The sequence below is a fragment of the Aethalodelphis obliquidens genome, unplaced genomic scaffold (genome assembly GCF_003676395.1).
Source record: "Aethalodelphis obliquidens isolate GAN/ISIS:26980383/991018 unplaced genomic scaffold, ASM367639v1 scaffold12, whole genome shotgun sequence".
Taxonomy (NCBI): domain Eukaryota; kingdom Metazoa; phylum Chordata; class Mammalia; order Artiodactyla; family Delphinidae; genus Aethalodelphis; species Aethalodelphis obliquidens.
Window position 1 is genome coordinate 7,927,264 of NW_020837956.1, and position 22,551 is coordinate 7,949,814.

Genomic DNA, 22,551 nt, shown 5'->3' on the forward strand with positions numbered 1-22,551 from the left:
TCTCGGAACGGAACTCGTTCGTATGTAGGGGACTTACTGTATTGATATCCAAATTCTCGAATCCTCGAGGCAAATCTTTCCTTTTGAGATGACTGAAGTTACTGGACCCATTTACCCAAAAAGCCAGGTTTGGAACAGAGAAAAGCTCTGCTCTTACATGTGATGATATATAAGACATCCTCTTGATAATGACATAAATCCCAGGTCATCCATCTCAAGAAGGAATGAGAAAGCACAGGCTATTTCAGAAGGACAGAGAGAAAACCATATCCTCTGCTTATAAGCAAGGAAAGTAAACCAACCCTACTGCTCTCCAGAAACCTGGGTAAAATTCTTTGTTAACTCTTCCAGAAGCAGGACCTAGATCATGGGCTCCAGAATCTGACCCATCTGGGTACCATCCCATCTCCCCCACTGTCCAGCTGCATGAGTTAGCTTATCTGCATAACCTCCAAAAACCTTGGTTTCCTCATCAATAAAATAATACCTGCCTTGCAGGAATTCTGTGAGGATTAGGGGTACTGCTGCCAGAGTCAACTGACGCTTTGGTCTTTATATTACCTGATCTCTCTGCCATGTCTGACAACACAGACTAACCTTGTTGTCTAGAAATACTCATACGCCTTGGCTCTAGGACACCCCGCTTCTGGTTTGCTACTCCTCTGTCTGCTCAACACTCCTTTAAATATTAATACTCCTTGGGGCTCCATCTTATACCCTCTGTTCATTTCGCTTCACAACAGTATTGACTCACTTATCTATCATTTATTGATTATTTAACAAGTGTTAATGCTTATACAAAAGCAACACACTGTCCTAAGTGCTTTACAAAGGTTAAACCATTTAATCCCCAAACAACCCCACAAAGTATGTACCATTATTATTCCTATTTTACCATCGGGGGAATTGAGGCACAAGGAGATGATATACCTTGATCAAGGTCACACGGCAATAAGTGGTGCGTCAGAATTGGAACCCTGTGTGGCACCTTATCCATTTGTTATGTGGCCTTCCTTTACTTTTACTTTTTTTAGTTGCAGGACCTGCTACACCTGGCCCTCATTTCCACATGACAACAACCCCTACGAGCTAAGTGACAACTGGCCCCCTTGTTCACCTCAGCTGGCCCAGTTCTCTCACTGATATTACCTACCTGACCTCTGTGGGCATTGTCCACGTGTCAACAAATCCCAAAGTCTTATCTCCAGACCACACCTTCCCCTGAGTTCCATGTCATTATATCCAGCTATCCACTGAGCACTTGGATGTCTCTCAGAGAGCTCAAACTCTGCATGACTGAGACCACCCCCCGCCACCCCTGCTCTTCCCATGTCTCCCATCCCAGGAAGCAGTCCCACCACCCAGCCAGCATTCAAATCTGAAACCTGGGAGTCACACTGGACTCCTCTCTAAGGCCTGATGATGCCTCTGCAACCCCACCACCCTCACTGGCCCAAAGCCCCCACCATTCTTTCCTGGTCACTGTACCATCCACCTCCCTGGTCCCTCCACCTTCGAACCTGCCTTACTCAAGCCCCTTCTCCACAACCAGATTGATTTTTCCAAATGCAAATCAAAAATTATTTCCCTGCCCAAGACCTTTTAAACCTAAATGCTACCGTGGCCTCCAATGCCGCTTATGACCTGGTTCCTACCCTCCTCTCTCATCTCGTCCTGTCACCCCACCCCCACCTCCGGACAACATGTCTCCATATTGGACAACTCCCAGCACCTTCACTGTGCCGTGACCCTGCTTCCTCTCTGCGGGGAACGCTCCCACCTGTGTCTCTTCTCTTGGCTCATTCTTACTCATCCTCTAGGTAACACTGCTTCCTCTGTAAAGCATACCCTAGTCTCTCCCACTCTGTGTCCAGGTTAGGTGCCTGCCCTGCATTCTCCTACTTCCCACTGTCATGACCACTTAGCACACTTTATTGTAATTTCCTGTTTGTCTACCTCCCCCTCCAGAATATAATATAATATTATAGCCTGTGATGGCCACAACATGGGCCCATATTATCAAGCATCATACCCTGGCGAATGGCCAATACACAACACATACTGTTAAATGAGGGAATGATTTAGAATGAAGTGCATGGCATACAGAACATGCAGTGATTAGCATCAAGCACAGAGCTGGTTTATAAAGAAGGTAATGAGTAAATTTTGTTTTGAATTGAGCTGCTTCTCTCCAGCAATACCATGCTTAATAGGGGCAGAGCAGAGCCAACATTTATGCTCTGATTCCATCTTAAGCCAGGAGGGCATCTTGGTTCCCAGTGCCCAGCTGCCATGAACATACTACTCCCCTACACCAGGGCTCAGCCTTCCCATGTGGTGGTTTCAGGGTCACACTGAGCCCCAGACATGGGGCCAGGCCATCGGAGTCTCTTCCCTGCTCTACAGCTCATCCACTGGTCACTTCACCTCTCTGGGCCTCGGTTTCCTCATTTGTCAAGTAAGGGATTTGGAGGGCAAGTAAAAACCAAAGTGATCGGAAAAGTATAAAATGCTAGACAGGGGCTTCCCTGGTGGCACAGTGGTTGAGAGTCCACCTGCCAATGCAGGGGACACGGGTTCATGTCCCGGTCCGGGAAGATCCCACATGCCACGGAGCGGCTGGGCCCGTGAGCCATGGCCGCTGAGCCTGTGCGTCCAGAGTCTCGCAACGGGAGAGGCCACAACAATGAGAGGCCCTCGTACCACAAAAAAAAAAAAAAAAAAAGCTAGACAAATATAAGCTCCCACCTCCTCTGAGGAAACCTCCTGACTTCTCCAGCTGAAAATGCTCTAGCCCTGAGAGGTTCGGAGCAGAGCCAAGTCCCAAACGGCCAGTGCAAGGCAGGGGGAGGGGGGAGGACTAAGAGGAGAGAAGGGTGCTCCGTGCTGCCCTGCCAGCCTCCCACTGTGCAGATAAGCTGAAATCGGATGGGAGCCCAGCAGAAGAAGGCTCAGACTCTGAGTACAAGCTGGTCTGCAAGCAGGGCTCATTCCAAATGCCTCCCCACCACAGACTCTCAGCGTTGCAAATTATTAACCTGCTTAACTCTGCTGCAGAGATAAGTGCTGCTGGGGGGAAGGAGGGTGTCGAAAGCCCCTTCATGTGAAAGGTCCCTTTCCATGAGCAAAGAACTTTCCCTAACAGCTTTCAGCCTTTCTCATTTACTTCTAATAAGAAGTCTTCCAAACCAGCCTTACAAAAATGTCTAACCTCTCAACCAGAGGCAAAAATGATTCATCTCAAGAGGGATTTCATCCTGCAGGTCCAGTAAATAAGACTCCTATTCACGTGCTCCACTACCTGGATGCCTGCAAGAGAACAGCTGGGTTAGCCAAGAAAGGATTTATGTATTGCTGGCACATTTTGGCAGAATTTATCACACTTGTCTACACATCTCCAGACAAGCCACCAACATCATTACAACGAGCCTGGAGAAATCCGCTGCCAGATAGAACAACCGGTTTACATTCCCATTTATGAATTTCCAATTGAAAACCTCCTCGCAAAAACTACGCAGAGGAGTTCCCTGGCGGCGCACTGGTTAAGAATCCGCCTGCCAATGCAGGGGACACGGGTTCGAGCCCTGGTCGGGGAAGATCCCACATGCCGCGGAGCAACAAAGCCCGTGAGCCACAACTACTGAGCCTGTGCTCTAGAGCCAGCGAGCCACAACTACTGAAGCCCCTGCACCTAGAGCTGTGCTCCGCAACAAGAGAAGCCACCGCAATGTGAAGCCCGCACACCGCAACAAAGAGTAGCCCCCGCTCGCCGCAACTAGAGAAAGCCTGCGTGCAGGAGTGAAGACCCAACACAGCCAAAAATTAATTAATTAATTAATTTTTAAAAAACTATGCAGGAAAAGTGAAACACACAGAGAGAAGTAGTTTGCCTCAAATCAGGTGTGGAGTTGTGGCTAAGAATGTGGACTCCAGAATCTCAGTGCTTGGGTTTGAATCCTGTCCCCTCACTCCCAAGGTGGGTGATGTCACCTCTCTAAGCCTCAGTTTCCTTCTCGGTAAAATGGTCATAAAATCTCTTAAGTTAGGCTTCTTCTGAGCATTAAATGAGATGATCCAGGTAAAGCACAAAGTAAGTGCCTAGTAAGAGTGGTAGGGGCCCAAAGAGGGGGTGTGAGTATGCAGATGATCTTCAGTGATGGAGAAGAGGAGAGTCCACACTCCAACAGAGAAGTTTCAAACTAACCCCCTGGGCCTTCCCTGGTGGCGCAGTGGTTGAGAGTCCGCCTGCCGATGCAGGGGACACGGGTTCGTGCCCCGGTCCGGGAGGATCCCACATGCCGCGGAGTGGCTGGGCCCGTGAGTCATGGCCGCTGAGCCTGCGCGTCCGGATCCTGCGCTCCGCGGCGGGAGGGGCCACAACAGTGAGAGAGGCCCACGTACCGCAAAAAAAAAAAAAAAAAAAAAAAAAACCTAACCCCTAGTTAGCTGGCTGACCATGTCTACCTCCCCTCTCCCAACTGAGACAAGGCTGCCTTGACAAGGTGCCTACTCCTTGAGGTCGCAAAGCAATTCATCTAAATTCTGGAAAACATATATAGTCTTAGAACTAAGGAGTCTATAGGAATATATTTAACAAAGGAAGTGCAGGACTCGTACACTGAAAACATTGTTGAAAGAAATTAAAGGAGACCTTAAGTAAGTGGAAAGACATCCTGAGTCCGCGGATCAGAAGACTTAATATTGTTAAGATGGCAATACTCCCCCAAACTGATCCATAGATTCAATACAATCCCAGCAGGCTTATTTGCAGAAATTGACAAACAAATAATAAAATTCATAGGGAAATGCAAAGAACCCAGAATAGCCAAACAGTCTTAAAACGAAGAACAAAGTTGTAGAGTTCACACTTCCCAATTTCAAAACTTACTATACAACTATAGTAATCCAGACAGTACTGGCATAAGGACAGACACATAGATTGATGGAACAGAACTGACAATGTAGAAATAAACCCCGACATTTATGATCAATTGATTTTCAAAAGGGTTCTGAGATAGTTCGATGATGAGAGAATAATCTTTTGTAAACACATGCTGCCGGGATAACTGGATAGCTACATGGAAAAGAATGAAGTTAGACTCCCTATCACCATATACAAAAATGAACGAAAACTGGACCAGAGACCTAAGTGTAAAAGCTAAAACTACAAAACTCTTCTAAGGAAAACATGAGTTAAATCTTCATGACCTTGGGTTAGGCAATGGTTCTTAAATGTGACACTAAAAGCATAAGCAAGAAAAGAAAAAAACGTAAGTTGGACATCCTAACACTTAAAAACCCTTGTGCTTCAAAGGGTACCATTGAGAAAGTAAAAAGACAACCTACAGAAAGGAAGAAAATTAACTGCAAATCACATATCCAGAATACATAAAGAACTCTTACAACTTGACAAAAAAGACAAATAACACAATTTTAAATGGACAAAGGATGTGAATAGACATTTCTCCAAAGAAAATATACAAACAAACTATAATCACATGAAAAGATGTTCAACGTCATTAGCCATCAGGGAAACGCAAATCCAAACCACAGTGAAATACCACTTCACACCTACCGGGATGACTGTAATCAAAGATACAGACAATAACAAGCGTTGGTGAGGATGCAGAGAAATTGGAAACTTCATATACTGCTAGTAAAAATGTAAAATGGTCCAGCTGCTTTGGAAAACAGTTTCTCAAATAGTTAAATACAAATTATAAATATAGATACAAATCATAGACATTTAGATAGGTACTGTATGATTCCATTTATATGAAATGTCCAGAACAGGCATACCCATTGAGGCAGAAAGTAGCTTAGTGGTTGCCAGGGCCCAGGGGGAGAAAATGAGGGGACCATGGGAGTGACTTCGAGTGGGTATGGGGTTTCTTTTGGAGGTGAGGAAAATGTTCTGCAATCAGTAGTGACACTTGCATTACTCTGTGAATGTACTAAAACCCCTGACTTATATACTTGAAAGGTGTGAATTTTATGGTATGTGAATTCTACCTCAATAAAGCTGTTATTTAAAAACAAAACAAGAACAGACTAAGGGGTGCAGGTGTTGTCAGTGACTCCAACTTGGCAGCCTGCATCCTCTCTATTTGGCTGATGTGGTGAACTGTAGAAAGGGACCCACGGCTACCTGTACCATTCTGTTTGGGTCTCCTCCTGACCTACCTCAGAGCACTACCCCACTAACCTAAATTCTTGCCCATCAGAGCTGAAGCAGCAGCAATAATGGAAACAACAATATGGCTAACGTTTATAGTGAATTATGTGCCACGTGCTGCTGGAACTGCCACCACACAGGTGTGAGCCCCATCAGCTCTCACCTGGGGCGCTGAGGGAGCTCTCCCGTCCTGTCTCTAACTCAGCACGCGTCCCTTACAGCAGCAACCACTGCCCCGCGGCATCAGCTCCCACCCTCGCTTTTGCACCCCAGCTCCCTTACTCTCTCCCTCATTTCACTGCAGTGCATTGGTGGGGTTGCCAGATAAAATACAGAACAACCAGTTAAGCCTTCGTTTCAGATAAACAGTGAATAATTTTTTAGTAGAAGAATGTCTCAAATATTGTACTTCTCTGTTTAACTGAAATTAAAATTTAACTGAGTGTCCTGTAATTTTACTTGCTTTATCTGGCAGCCCTGCACACCGGCCCCCAGGCCGTTTCTAAAACATGTGGAGCTCAGTCTCCCCCAAAGAATTTTGCATTTGCTCTTCTCTCTGCCTGAAATTCTCTTCCCCCAGATGTTCACATGACTCCCTTTCAAATGTCAGGTTTTTGTGCAAATGGGACCTCAATATAGTGGTGTCTCTGAGCCAACTTCTCCCTGGCACTCCGAGGCTCTTCACCCTAAGCCTTCATCACCACCTGACATGTTATATATTTAGTTGTTAATTGTCTGCCTTCCCCTCAGGATACTGGGAATTCCTTGAGGGCAGGGCTGTGATGCCCTGCTGCATTCCCATTGCTTAGAACAGGACCTGGCATGGAGCAGACAATAAGTTGATATTTACTGAGTGAATACAGAAGTGTTTTGCATGGGTTATCTCATCTAATGTTCATAAAAGTTCTCTGAGACAAAGACTGTAATCAATCCTGTTTCATGGATGAGGGATCCAAGACACACAAAAGCCAAACAACTGGCCCAGAAGCCCCCTGCAGCCAGTGGTGGGCTGGGTCCGGACACAGGAGCTGGACCCCCGAGCCCCCGTTCTGGCCCCGCCTCACCGCACCAGCTCATTGTCACAGGCAGATGAGCACCTCAGAGCTAAGGCAACAGGCGTTTCTGCCTCCCTCCCACTTCGATTATTTGGGTTAGAGGAAGGAAGGAGCCACTGACTTATCTAAGAGTCTGTATTTGCTTCAGACACCTTAATCCCAGAACTGAATTGCACTGCTTGATTTTGCCCACATAGTTACTGTTTTTTAACATGAAGTATATCGAATAACCATTGAAGCACCCATGTAACAGAGAAGTTTGTGTGGGTGTCTATACTCACTTTTATTTCTTCTTGAACATCAGGATTACGGAAATTTAAATCAGGTTGCTCTTTCGTAAACTGATGAAAATAGCATTGGTTTCGTACTTCATCAAAGTGCCAACTGGAGTTTCCATATACACTTAACTAGCAAACAGAAAATAGCAAATCAGTTGCTTAGCACGGTTCCTATGATGGTATCGCCCACAAAGGAAAGATCATTGCCATCCCGGCCCCTTGAGGACTGAGTGCACAAATCCCCAGAATTTTTTTTCTAGCGGGAGCACTAGGTAAATTAATTCCCAAAAATGCCATCCACTGGTCTAATGCCCCACAAGTGTGGTTGTGATGTGTTTGTACAGTAGAAGCTGTTCCCAACAACCACAACATGAAACCAATGCTGTCAAAGGCAGGACAAAGGCCAGCTTAAGGAGCAGACATTTCTAATATATTTTCTTGAATCTTCTATCCAGGCTCTGGAATCCTGTTCGTGAAGAAAAGCAAATGGTGGCCAATTTGGGAGAAAGACATATTGTATTGGTCTTGGAGCTTGAATCCAGAGAGAGCAAGTGTTTAAACTGTATCCTTAGAAAAGTATTAGAATCATTCAAATTAAAACTCTACTAGTCCTCGGGAATAAAAGAAATCTAGCAACTTCAAGTGTTGGTTCCCAGCTGCGTTTGACATGGGTACGGCTTTCCTCCTTCTAGAAATGCTCATGTCCGTGGCACTTCCAGAAGGAGGAACTTGTGTGAGGGTTCCTCAGGGCTCTGTCTTGAGCCATTTGTTCATTTCACACTAAAGTGAACATCTGGACAGCATTTACAAACTGAGGGATTTTGCATAATATTTTCTTTTTAGTTGGAAGACCTAGTCACACTGGGTCCACATTTCCATGGCAACAACTGGCCCAAGCTAAGTAGTAGCTGATGCCTTTTGAGGAAACATACTCTCGCCAGATCACCTCATGGCCCACCTGGATACAAACCAGGATAAGATTTTTACGGTATATATCAGCATACAGAAAGATCAGTATACAAAATACAAAAAAAAAAAAAAAAAAACTCCACAAATCTATTTCAAAGGGACAAACAATCCAACAAAAAACTGCAGAAAGAAACCATTAAACAGGCGTTCCACAGAAGTGGAAGCTCAAGTGAATAAATGGATGAAAAGGTGTTCAGCATCATTAGTAATTAGGCAACTACTACATTAATAACTAGTAATTAGATAAATAATCATTAGCAATTAGAGAAATGTAAAATTAAGACCTCAGTGTAATTAGATAATAATCATTAGCAATTAGAGAAATGTAAAATTAAGACCAATTTATGTTCACTCAGTAAAAATTAGACTAGATCCAGTCCACAGCCCTTTCATGTATTAGTTGTGAACCAGGGCAATGCGCTTAACATTTCTCTGCCTTGGTCTATTCATCTGCAAAATAGGAATTAAAGCCTAACTCATAAGATTGTAGGGTGAATTAAATAAATTAATGAATATAAAACACTTAGCACAGAGCCTGGCACACAGTAAGCATCTAGCAAATGTTTGCTAATGTCATCATCACTTTCAAAGGTGGTGGATCAGGGAAAAGAAAAATTAGGGAGATGAAAGTGCCAGGACTTGCTAAAGGCCTGTTCACCAGGCCGCACATTAGTGCCATTCATGGAACCTGGGATACGGGAGGTTGGAGGAGAAGATCACACAGTCGGCTTTGACACGTGTCCTTTGAGTGCCCTTGGGTCATCTAAAAGTTGATGCCCAGGAGTCAGCCTCTTTAAATGTTTATGGAGGTCAAGAAGGAGGCCCTGGAGGGGGGACAGATGATGCAGAGGAAAAGGCTCCGCAGAAAGCAGGAGAGAAGGTGAACTAGAGTGGGCAGAGGGACTGTCCTGGGACAAGAGTAGAGTCGCCAGATAAAATATAAGACATCCAATTAAATCTGAATTTCAGATAAACAACAAATACTGTTTTAGTGTAAGTATGTCCCATGCAATATTTTACACTAAAAAATTATGCACTGTTTATCTAAAGCTCAGATTTCACTGGGCTTCCTGAATTTTCATTTGTAAGTCTGGTAACCCCAGACAGGAGAGACATGGTCTCAGCTGCAAAAGAAGTGACTAGGAAGAGGGTGGGAATGGGGGCAGGTGTGATGGCTTCTGTTCTTTCTTTAAAGTAGAGTTTGCTGCCGAGAGTGATAAGATGGGGAGAAGGCAAGAGGCGGGAGGGTATGTTGATCAGCTGGATTTAGTAAACTTCCCCCAAACGAATGGCTGGATCAGTTCAGGTGGGGACAATGAGTGTGTCCAGAGGCTTAGATACCGAGGTTCAGGTAAAGAGAAAATGGATGGTTGGGTTTATTTATGGCTAGTGTTTTGTTCGACAGTGGAGTCAAAAAGCCAGAAAGGCAAAGGGGTCTGAAGAGTAGCAAGACAGTTACTGAACAAATAGGACATGGAGTTTAAGCTGGACGGAGTGGGAAGTAAAGGAAGAAGACATTAATAGAGAGCATAGGTTTTAATTTGCTGAAATACATCAGCTCTACAATAAAATGAAAACTCCAGATCCAAAATCAAATGATTAGGAGGCTTGGGACTTTTCTATTTCTTTGGGAAACTTGTTCCCCTTCCCATAAACTATACCCATCATTTGTTTTTCTTTTAACAGGGCTTTGTAAATAACCAGTTTAATCACTAAAGAGCTGCCCATTTTCCCTCTGTAAATCAAGCACGTCGGTACTCACCCAGTTGTTGGGCGGTATGGTTTTGCCATTTGCACGGGTACAGTCATGCCAGATATAATAATCAGTATATTTCCCTGTCCGGTTCCGACTCCATTGAAACCAAGCATGTTTATCACTGGTGTGGTTTGGTATGAAATCGATGATTAATTTTAAACCTAATGAATGAAAACATTTCAAAGGTTAGGACAAGATTATATTAGAATAATGTAACAGTGAAGGAGAAAATGCTTTAAGTTAAGCATTTGGAGAAATGCTTTTCTTAACCCATCCCACCCACCTTCCATTCAATTTACCTTTATCATGTATGGCTGCAACCAGATTCTCAAAATTTTTCATTGTTCCGAAAATGGGATCGATTTCTCGGAAATCTTCAACACCATGTCGGAAATCTTTAAGGGATGATTTATAAAATGAAGTAATCCAAACAGTTTTTATATTTAAAGTTGTGATGTAATCTAGCTTATCTTGAATACCTGAATGAAAAAGTCAAAGCCGTGAAAAATAAATAAAGTTTGGGTTTTTTTAGTTGAAGGATTAAAAATAAAAGGAATAGGTCTAAGATGGAAATATTTATATTGAGACAGAAATATTTAGAATTTGTTGAATATGGGTAAAATTCAAATAGCAAGGTCTAGTTCTACAAACAACAGCAAATTAATCTTCTAGCAATAACCTTTGACCTTTAACATCGATGCATAACATTTAAAAAAATCTGTCTGTGGCTTGTTCATATTTTATACTTAAAACCAAGACTACACTATTGTTAATTTATTCTACACATGGTTTTTGAGCACCTAATTCAAGCCAGATGCTGGGCTAAGTGCCAAGGTACGAAGAAGAATAATACATGGCCCCTGATGGTCAAGTGGTCTGTGCTGCACTGTCCAGTGTGTAGCCACTTGCCATGTGGCTATCAAGCACTGGCAGTGTGACTAGTCTGAATTGAGATATGCTGTAAATGTAAAACACACGCTGGACTTTGAAGACCCAGTATGAAGAGAAAGAATGTAAAATAGCTCATTTATATTTTTATATTGATTATATGTTGAAGTGATACAGTGGATGTGTTGGAGTATACAAAGTATATTATTAAAATTAATTTCACTCGTTTCTCTTTTACTTTTTTAATGTGGCTTCTAGAAAACTGACAATTACCTATGTGATCCACATTCTATTTCCTTTGGATATTGCTGAAGCCAAGAATTTATACAGAAGAGAATTCTAGAGTTGGCTGAGAAGAGATATGGGGATGAAACTGTACTTGGGACCTCGTAGGATAATTAGCAGATAGTGGCATGGGGTGGGGGGGAGGGGGGCGGTGCTTCTAGTTCAGAGTCCTAAATGCAGAGCCAGAGTTGAGTTTAGTATTCAGCCTCCAGTAACTTTCTGTGGGACTCTATGTGGCTTCCTACAATCAGCCTGTCCGAGGTCACAGAGACCAAAGCACAAAGTCCCCTGACTCCTGGCCTTGGGGCTCTTCCCCTGTAACAGGCTGCTTATCTTTGTCCTCATTGTACCTCAGTTCCCTATGTGGGTGGCTGTCAGACCACACAGAGTGTCAAAAGGCAACAAAAGAATTTTAAGGCAGATTTAAGTCAGAATTTTGATTTATATCAAAAACCAGCACAAAGGAACAGGATGATAAAAACAGAGGCTGAACAGACACAAAGTAAACAAGGGATCTCCCAGGCCCACATTCCAGGGGACAGAAGGCAGTAAACTGAACTGAAACCTGGAACATTTTCTTCAAGTAATAACAACAAAACCCCCTCAAAAAAAACAAAAAAAAACCCTCAACCTCAAGGAAAAATACCTATTAATTACAGGAGGCAGCCAGTCTTTCAAGGAAAAGTTACTGGAAATGGCAAATGTGAGAGGTGATTAGAAGTTGCCCTTTGCAGGAGAATTTAGATAGAGATTACAGAGGGAGGGCCAGGAAGTGGGGAGTGTATTTTTGGGTTTAGGGTTCTGGGCTGTATTCCATCAAAACATCACTTTGCAAAGCATTTCCTTTGTAAGAAGCAGGTGCTAGGACCATGCTGGGGGCTGGGGGTTGGAAGGAAACTCACCCAGACACTTACAAGGCAGTATCAGAGGTGCTGCTCCTGCAAAGCACCACAAGAGCTCTTGGGGAGGGGAGCGCACCCACTGATCGGGAGGTTAAATACAGATTAATGAAGGAAGCAGGTTTGAACTGCATCTTGAAGGACAGAAAATAGTTCAATTAGCTAAGATGCAGGATGACTTTAAAAAGAGAAAAATTATATGAGTGTGAAAAAGAAAAGCCTTTTATTAGTTATCAGGAAAGTTGGAGATTTCAAGAGTGTATTTATAACATTTTAAAGTTTGACTAAGCTCATTTCCACTTCCCATACTCTATTAAATCATTCTGTTTTGTCTTCTTCAAGCCAAATATCATTATCAAAAATTACCTTATTAGTTTATTTGTTCCTTATTGTTGCCCTTAACTAGGGTGACCATATCAACCAATCTGCCTAGGACAGTTCCTGTATATGGTTTGTGTCCTTGTTTACACAATAAATAACTAGGACATAACACACTAGGAAATTATTAGCATAACTTTAAATTTTTTTAACCTTTTTTATTAATATGGATATTGTTTTTAAATAATCCTTAATTCAAGTAATGACCAACCCACTTTATGCCTTTTCTTCTTTCCTTCATTTCTCAGAATTTAAGCTTTAGAGACTCAGCCTACACATTTTAAAGATATCACTTAATCTTTTTCTAAAATATTATTTATGCTTTGTTCACCAATCAGAAACTCTCCACCAGATTGCCAAACCAGCCACTGTGCACACTGGAAAAGGAATGCTAAACAGTCACTCTGAGATAACCAACTCTAAAGTGCACAGAAGCAGGACACATTTCAAGAGGAAACTTGCCCACGTAGGAAGTTAGAATGGATGACCAACTATGCAAAGGCTCCTAGCAGGCAATAAACTAAACAGCTCTTTGGGGGCTCAAAGGGCTCCAGCAAGTAACCTTTCATCATATGGGAAGAACTGTTGGGCTCTGTTGAGGGGCTTTTAAACATCATCAACAAGGAGAAACGTGGCGTGACCAGTCATACTGGATGGAATGTGCTTACCGCACAACCCAGGCATAATGCCCTTCAAGAACTGAAAGAGTCCTCTACAACCTCATCTCGGACACGCCCCAAACTCTCAAGGCACGCACCTTTTAGATCTCCGTTCCCATCCTTGTCGCTGTCCTTGAAAGACCTCGGGTAGATCCGGTACATGGGCCCCGCCTGCCACCAGTCCAGGCACTTCGGAGAGATGGCAATGATGCCTATGGTGGCCCCAGTGAGCACGAGCACAGAAGCCACGGTGAGCCAGAAGAGGATCTCCCGGGGCACCCGGTAGCGGGCCTGGCCCGAGAACCGGAACAGTACCTCCTTGGGCATCCCCGCGTAGGGCCGCACATCCTTCAAGTCGGGCTCCGCAGGGCCAAAGATGTCCACGGCATTGTGCTGTGGGCTGTCCTCTGGGCTGCCTGGGTCCAGGTCCGTCTCCAAGATGTCTTCATTTTGTACAAACCCGTTGTTTGTCCGGCCTCCCTTCATACTCATTCCAATGGAATCTCTCTTGCCTTTATCCTCAGCCATGTTTCACAATCTTATCCCTGCGGAGTGCCTTCCTGCAGTAACAAAAGTGGGAAGGGAACTCGCTGAATTGCTTGGTCGTGTTAACGAGCTTTGCGTGGTTTATGAATAAACTTGGCTGGACTTTGCCCAGCCAAGGAAGAAAGGGTAAAGGTAAAGGGAGTTTTAAAAAATTCTCTTTACACCTGTGAGGCTGATGAAACTATAGTCACTACACTGAGGGATTCATTTCTGGACTGGGACCTGGGCATAGAGGAGGGCAAATGGGAAGAGGACACAGGGTTCCATTGCAATTTAAGGTGTTACTTGATGGAGTACACAGATGTTCAAAGCAGCATTATTCACAACAGTCAAAAGGTGGAAACAAGCCAAGTGTCTATCAATGGATGAATGGACAAACAAAATGTGACATATGCCTTAAAAAGGAATGAAATTCTGACCATGTGCTACAACATGGATGAACCTTGAAGACATTATGCTAAGTGAAGGAAGCCAGACACAAAAGGATAGATATGGTCTGAGTCCACTTATATGAAGTACTTAGACAAATTCATAGAGATCGAGAGCAGAACTGTAGTTACCGGGAGTTGGAAGGAGGGGGGTAATGGGGAGTTTTTGTTTAATGGATATAAAGTTTCCATTTCGGCTGATGAAAAGTTCTGGAGGTGGCTGCACACCAATGTAAATGTACTTAATGCCACTGAATTGTACACTTACAGATTCTTAAAGTGGTAAATTTTATATTATGTATATTTTACCACAATAAAAAAATAGCTTACATTTCTTTTTTCTTTTTAGCTAGCTCTGAGAAAAAGAAACAAACATCAAATTTTGCAAGGGGAAACAGGCTTTTTATTTTTTGTTTTGAAGGTCTCTTCTCCTATAAATGCAAGAGGAAGAGGATTTGGAGGCAGGGAACAACAAAACCTTTGTTACTAAAGCTATTTTATTTTATCTCAATTCAAGCCAACCTGATAAATACCTATTTGTATGCTCAGTTTGACCCCAGGTGCCTTCAGTTTTTTCAGTTTTTCCTATTTTCAGAAGAGGAGATGGCTGTCCATTCTTGGAAGCACTTTTCAAAGTGGGAGAGGCAGAATGAGGAATTCCATGTCTAGCAAGTTCAAGTGCTTTATTATAGGTAAACAGTTCTTAATGCGAGCATTAAGAGTTGTTGAATCATTGACAAGTATAAAATACAAATTTGCAACCCTGAGGAAACTGCATTAAAGTTAGGTGTGCTTTCCTAGAAGATTATCAAACCTTAAAAGAATGCAATGATTCATGGCTTCCATTTAATCAGTGGCACATATAATAAACAGCTCTATGACTCATTTGATCAAATAAGAATTTTTTTCTTTTAAATGAGGAAAGTTATATGAATTCTTAATATTATTATTATTTTGTAGAGTTACTTAGAAGCAGTAATTTGTACAGAGGAATGAGCGATTTGATTTTCACTAAGTTATTTTTAAAAATGAGTAAATCCCAATGTCTAGCTCGTTGAATGCATCCAATAAGTGGCATCTCTCATCATTATTAATTAGGCATGTTGTATTTTTTTTTTAATTAAAGGAATTTAACTTTTATGTCTTCAAATTGCTTCATCACTCAAACACATAATGGTAATTTTCACAACAGACGCTAACTGAAATGCAGTTACTATTTGGGGATAAAAAACAAAATGCAAAAATACCCCTAGTTTTACAATAATTTTAAATTATAAAAATAACTTTTAATTATAAATACTTAAGTTCTAAGTATTCAATCATACAAATGCAAAGAAAACTCTACATCATAACAATACAATTTCATGACAGAAATGTCCCATTTTGACCTCTCCACATTTTATTTAAAATAACAATAACAGGGGCTTCCCTGATGGTGCAGTGGTTAAGAATCCACCCGCCAATGCAGGGGACATGTGTTCGAGCCCTGGTCCAGGAAGATCCCTCATGCCGTGGAGCAACTAAGCCCGTGAGCCACAACTACTGAGCCTGCGCTCTAGAGCCCGCGAGCCACAGCTACTAAGCCCATGTGCCACAACTACTGAAGCCCACCCCCCTAGAGCCCATGCTCTGCAACAAGAGAAGACACCGCAACGAGGAGCCCGTGCACCGCAACGAAGAGCACCCCCGGCTCACCGCAACCAGAGAGAGCCCACGCACAGCAATGAAGACCCAACATAACCAAAAATAAATAAATAAATTTATAAATAAAATACAATAACAACAATAATACTTCGAACTTCCAGAATATGCAAACTAGAATCTTTTAAAAAACAATCTGGAATAATCATCTGGTCTCTGGTGGGAGGATCATTTAAACAATAAAAGCAATTAAAAAGAAGATTGAATTGACTGAATAAAATTTTTGAATTTTTTATATCACAAAGCATACTAATTGAAGAGCTTATGACAAATTGGGAAATGCATTGGTAATAAATACGCCAAAGAACTTATGTTTTTAACATTAAAGATATGTATATATTGTTCAACATATTTTTACATATATGAAATTTCATAATATCAATTTTAAAATGTCAGTAGGAAACGTGAAAAAAGAATGTAAACATATTTAACACAAATCAACTAACGTTAGAGAAATAAATAAGCATTTTCAATCACATTGGCAAAGAATTTCTAAAAGATTATAGTACTGATAAGGATCCAGTGTAAATTGACATAATAATTCTGGAAAGTAATCTGGCAATGTGTATCATGAGTTTTAACATTTTCAGAGGCTAAAAATAAATAAATGGGGCTAGCTCTACTGGATTTTAAAATAAAAACTCCAGAAAAATGAAGAGTTGTTACTGAAGAAGGATAAGTCAAAAGATCAATTGAACGGATTGGAGTCATCAAAAATGGACCCCTACTCCCTATACAGAAGGGAATTTAGAATATGACAAGTGAGGAAGTCAGTGAGGAAAAGAGAGATTTTTTAGTAAGTGATGTTGGACAATTGGATAAGGAGAGGAAGTATAATATGATCAGAATCATGTGGGAAGAAATAGCACACACATTTGTGCGTGCATGTTGAATTTCAGCTAGTGGTTGCCTGGAGGCTGAGAATAAGAGAATGAGGATGAGAATCCTTGGACTTAACGCTTTTCTTGTACCTATACTTGGACTTATACTTTACCCTGAGTTATCTGTCCTTAGCATATATGACTTTCATAATAAAAAGAGGGGAGAAAATGTTCATATCCTTTAACTCAGCAATTCCACTTCCAAACTCTATCTTAAGGAAATAATTCAGGACAGGGACAAAAGTTTATGAATAATAGGCTTATTAATTAGTGTTATTTATTACAACAAATATTGGGAACAACCAAAATGTTCAAGACTAGCTAAGTAAATTATTGTACATCCACGTTATGGAATATTAGTCATTGAGCATATTTTCGAGGATTTTTAATGACATGGAAGAAATCCCACATTATTGCATTGAGTGGGGAAAATGCAGGCTATAAAGTAGTTGTCCTAATTATGTAAAAAAAATTTTTTTCATGTAGATTTGTAAAGTCCTATTAGAAAAAGTGTTTACAGTGTTTATCTCTGGGTTCTAAGATTATGCGTGATACCCATTTTGTTCTTTAAACTTTTTCTGATTTTTCTGATTTTTCTGTAATGAATATGTATTACTCGTCCATTAGAAAAAATGTAAGTTAGGAAACCCTGAGTTTGGAGTCTCCCTAGAACTTCCAGTCAGGTGCTAGAGTTCAGTTTAAGGTGACTCCTCCTAACATCAGTCATCCAAAATTCATAAATATCCCATACTCAAGATTTAAACTAAAGAGAGAAAAAAAAAAGCAAACTTCAAAAAGCAGAAAGAAAACATGGATTCAATGAACAAGTATGGAAACACTGGAGAGAAGAGGAAGTTGGCGGCAATTCGGAAAAGATAGCCACAAAGTTAAGAATTCCCAACAAATACAAGGTATCAGTATTACTTACTTTCAAGGGGACTTAGAAGGAAATATTGATTGTAGAAAGCCAAACACACTGACTGTTAAAACTTCTAAACATGAATAAGGAACAAGAACACTAAGGAAGCTTTAAGAGCTAACTCTGATAATCAAAACAAAGAATCAGAGATAATGAAGATAATCTCTCAGGAAATTCAAATCCCAGGTGAGTTACACAATCACAATAATAAAGCAAAGAAGAATGAACTATCTAGAAAACAGATAACAGAACAATGGAGGCTATCACAGGACCCAGAAACATCCTGCAATTAAACAGAAACAAACATATAGAAAGCAGTAATCAATTAAAAAATGTATTTTTATATTATATATATGTATTTTAAAATATATATGTACTAGGATTCATTAAATGAATTTTAAAGCCATTCACTCATAAAGACTTCCACTCAGCAGCAAACCCACCAAAATAACTTACAGTATATAACCTGTCAGATTAGTAAACATTTAAAATAGAAAGATTTTCCATATTGCATTTACCTGTTTATAGCCTCTGTGATCTAAGGGTAGGATCTGCTGCATAGTCATCTTTAAGTTCCCAGCATCCAGTTCAGTGCCTGGTAGATTATTAAATGAATAAAAGTAGTTACTTAAAGATAGATAGACCTAACCCTATGCTGAAGAAAAAGGGGGGGATGAAAAAAGGGGGGAGGAGGGGGAGGAGGGGGAGCAGGAGGATTAGAAGGAAGAGGTGGAGAGGGGAGGGGGGAAAAAGAAAAGTGGAAAGTACATTCTGCACAAAAATGTAGATTTTTATCACTTAGCCAAATGTTCTTACCTTGACACAGTTTCATGAGTGAAATTTTAAGTCAGAAGAAGTGAGATTCAAGCTTGCCTCCACTACTTGCTCTGTTTGATCTTGGACAAAATTTTCTCTGAGCCTCTGTTACCTCAGCTGTAAAACAGTTTTAAGTAGAAGGAAACACTAAAATAGATTTGTCCCAGCTAGAGAAGGAAGTTCAATTTATATAATCATTGAAATCAAAAGAAAATATCTAAACATGTTTTTGCTGGAAGTTAAACTATTTTAAAACATTTTTATAACAAAGTATAACAAAACAAATAGCAAAAGAAATGTTAACAACTTGAAAATGTGACAGATGTCAGGACAAAACCTTACTATTTTTACATATAAAGAATGAATGCAAACCTTTAAAATCAGTAGCTAAATTACATTCAATAAGATTAAAAAGGATTGCAAATTATATATAAGAAATTAACATCACATAAAAGTAACTGAAAAAAGTACCTTTCTGAAGGAATTAAAGAATACAAATTAAAACATTAAGGTACATGATAGATTAATTGTATTAGTAGCTAATTAATGTCATCCCTGTATCCCTTAATGGTCTTTTGCCCCATCATTCCTTAGTCCCTTGACACACGGAGTCTGGACTTAGACGTATGGCTTGCTTTGGCCAATGACACAAAAAGAAACTTGACACAAAAAGAGGCTTTAAAAAGTGCTCCTCTTCTAGATCACTGCCATCACGGGTAGATTAGGTCCAGGCTGGTCTGCTGCAGGATGTGGGAGATAATGGGAAGGACTCTGGAGTCTTCCCATCGAGGGTCCTCTAGATTAGCCAGTCCCCAGGCAGCCAGCCATTTGACCACAGATGCTTGAGTGAGTCCAGCCAGGACCAGTGTTCAAACTGGCCTATGAACAACTGTAGTGTCATGAAAATTAGTAAATGGTTGGGTTACTTTTTGGCTTTGACCTTTAAAAAACAGACTGATTGAGGGATAATTGACATACAATAAACTGCACTCTGAAGTATACGATTTGATGTTTTAACATGTGTATATACCCATGAAAGCATCACCACAATCAAAATAATGAACATGTCCATCACCTGCAAAAGTGTCCTCTTGCCCCTTCGTAGTCCCTCCCTCCTACCCCTCCCTGCACCTCACCCTCACCCGCCACAGCCTATGCCTGTCCCTGCTTTCTGATCTGCTTTCTATCACTATAGATTAGTTTGCATTTTCTGGATTTTTATATAAACGGAATCATCCATACAGTATGTAACTTTTGTCTGGTTTCTTTTACTCAGCATAATTATTTGGACATTTATCCAACTTGTATGTATCAATATTTCATTCATTTTTATTAACTAACACTTTTTTTTTAGAGGAAGCTGTAGTTTTACAGAAAAATTGAACAGAAACTACAGAGAGTTTCCATATACCCCTCTCTTCTCTTCTACGTCTGCAGTTTCTCTTATTATTAGCATCTTGCATTAGCATGGTACATTTGATGTACAATTGATGAACCAATATTGATACATTATTAACTATAGTCCCTGGTTTGCATTAAGGTTCACTCTTCGCGTTGTACAGTTCTGAGCGTTTTGACAAATGCACAGTCATGTATCCACCTTTATAGTGTCATAATGGAATTGTTTCGCTTTCTCGAAAATACCCTGTGCTTCACATATTCATCCCTCCATTCCCCTGAACCCCTGGCAACCACTGATCTTTTTACTGTCTCTATAGCTTTGCCTTTTCCAGAATGTCATATAGTTGGAATAATATAGTATAAGCCTTTTCAGACTGGCTTCTTTCATTTAGTAATATGCATTTAAGTTTCCCTTATGTCTTTTTGTGGCTTAATAGATCTTTTCAGTGCCAAATAATATTCCATTGTCTGGATGTACCAGAGTTTATCCATTTACCTACTGAAAGACATCTTAGTTGCTTCCAAGTTTTGGCAATTTTAAGGCTACTGTAAACCATCACGTGCAGGTTTTTGTGTGGACATAAGTATTCAACTCCTTTTGGTAAATACCAAGGAGTGTGATGGTTGGATTTTATGGTAAGACTCTATTTTGCTTTGCAAGACACTGCCAGACTGTCTTCTATTTTGGAAGGCTGTACCATTTTGCATTCCCACCAGCAATGAATGAGAGTTCCTTGTTGCTCCACGTCCTTGCTAATGTTTAGAGTTGTCGGTGTTTTGGATATAAGCCATTCCAATATGATTATAGTGGTATCCCAGTGTTTAGTTAATTCCTTTCTATCATGTAGTAGTATTCAACTCTATGAATATACACCACTGTTGATAACTGAACATGTATTTTTTTTCCAGTTTTGTACTGTTATAAATAAAACTGCTGTGGTCAGGTACAAATTTTTGTAATGATATAGTTTTCTTTTCTCTTGGGTAAACACCTAGGAGCAGATGGCTGGATCATATGGAAGGTGTACATTGTCTATGTTTAACCATGTAAGAAACTGCCGAACTATTTCAGAAAGTGCTTGCACCATCTTACGTTACATTCAGCAGCGTCTGAGGTTCTAGTTCTTTCACATCCTTGCCAGCACTTGCTATGTTCAGTCTGTTTAATTTTTGTGATTCTAGTATGTAAGTAGTGGTATTTCATTGCTGTTTTAATTTGCACATCCTTTTTTTTTTTTGCTGTACACAGGCCTCTCACTGTTGTGGCCTCTCCCATTGCGGAGCACAGGCTCCAGACGCGCAGGCTCAGCAGCCATGGCTCACGGGCCCAGCCACTCCGCGGCATGTGGGATCCTCCCGGACCGGGGCACGAACCCGTGTCCCCTGCATCGGCAGGCAGACTCTCAACCACTGCGCCACCAGGGAAGCCCTGCACATCCCTTTTGAATAATGATGTTGAGTATCTTTTCAGTGCTTTTTTGCCACCCATTATCTTTCTGGTGAAGTTGATGCTGGCCAGGGGGTCAGCTAGGGGGGTCTCAGTTCTCTACCCATGGGTCTCTCCATGCTGTCTCTCCACATTGGCTACTTTGGGCTTCCTCATAGCATTCTGGCATGGTCCCAAATGTGAGTGTCCCAGATGAAGAGAGAAAGCAAGGCAGAAACTGCATCCTTTTTGTGACCTAGCCTCAGAAGTCACATAGCATCTTTTTGACTGTACTTGATGTACCAAGGCCAGAGCCAATGTGAGAAGTTACAGAGCAAAGGACATACAGGGAAGCCATTAATTGGGCTTTTAATGCAATTAATCTATCACGTACCTTCACAATACTTTTTTAAAAAATAAATTTATTTTTATTTTTTTATTTTTGGCTGCATTGGGTCTTTGTTGCTGCGCGTGGGCTTTCTCTAGTTGCGGTGAGCGGGGGCTACTCTTTGTTGCGTGCAAGGGCTTCTTATTGTGGTGGCTTCTCTTGTTGCGGAGCACAGGCTCTAGGCGCGTAGGTTTCAGTAGTTGTGGCTTGTGGGCTCTAGAGCTCAGGCTCAGTAGTTGTGGCACACAGGCTTAGTTGCTCCACAGCATGTGGGATCTTCCCGGATGAGGGCTCGAACCCGTGTCCCCTGAATTGGCAGGCAGATTCTTAACCACTGCGCAACCAGGGAAGCCCTGGTTTTGTTTTTGAAAGTAGCCATCCTCATGAGTGTGAAGCTGTACATCACTGTGGTTTTGATTTGCATTTCCCTGATGATGTGTGATATTGAGCATCTCTTATGTGCTTGTTAGCCATTTGCATATCATCTTTGGAGAAAGGTCTATTCAAGTCCTTTGCTCATTTTAAAAATCAGCAAATAAATCATTATTTGCTGTTGAGTTGTAACAGTGTTTTTTTTGTTTTGTTTTGTTTATTTATTTATGGCTGCATTGCGTCTTCGTTGCTGTGGGCGGGCTTCCTCTAGTTGCGGCGAGCAGGGGCTATTCTTCATTGTGGTGCATGGGCTTCTCATTGCAGTGGCTTC

General features: G+C 41.3%; 1 protein-coding gene across 10 annotated transcripts in view; it reads right to left on the reverse strand.

The window, feature by feature from the left end:
- SLC3A1 (solute carrier family 3 member 1) overlaps window positions 1-22,551 on the reverse strand; it is a 51,375-nt gene that overhangs the window by 17,830 nt on the left and 10,994 nt on the right. For 8 of the 10 annotated variants that reach the window (XM_027113237.1, XM_027113235.1, XM_027113233.1 and 5 more), the window contains 8 exons: window positions 18,634-18,750; window positions 18,336-18,412; window positions 17,827-18,100; window positions 14,850-14,942; window positions 13,441-13,902; window positions 10,533-10,712; window positions 10,240-10,394; window positions 7,512-7,637 (listed from right to left, as the gene is read on the reverse strand). In XM_027113237.1, coding sequence (XP_026969038.1) covers window positions 7,512-7,637; window positions 10,240-10,394; window positions 10,533-10,712; window positions 13,441-13,870 — 891 coding nt within the window. In that variant the 5' untranslated portion in view covers window positions 13,871-13,902; window positions 14,850-14,942; window positions 17,827-18,100; window positions 18,336-18,412; window positions 18,634-18,750. The remainder of the gene's footprint in view (window positions 1-7,511; window positions 7,638-10,239; window positions 10,395-10,532; window positions 10,713-13,440; window positions 13,903-14,849; window positions 14,943-17,826; window positions 18,101-18,335; window positions 18,413-18,633; window positions 18,751-22,551) is intronic. The other 2 variants (XM_027113229.1, XM_027113228.1) reach the window with 2 other exon arrangements.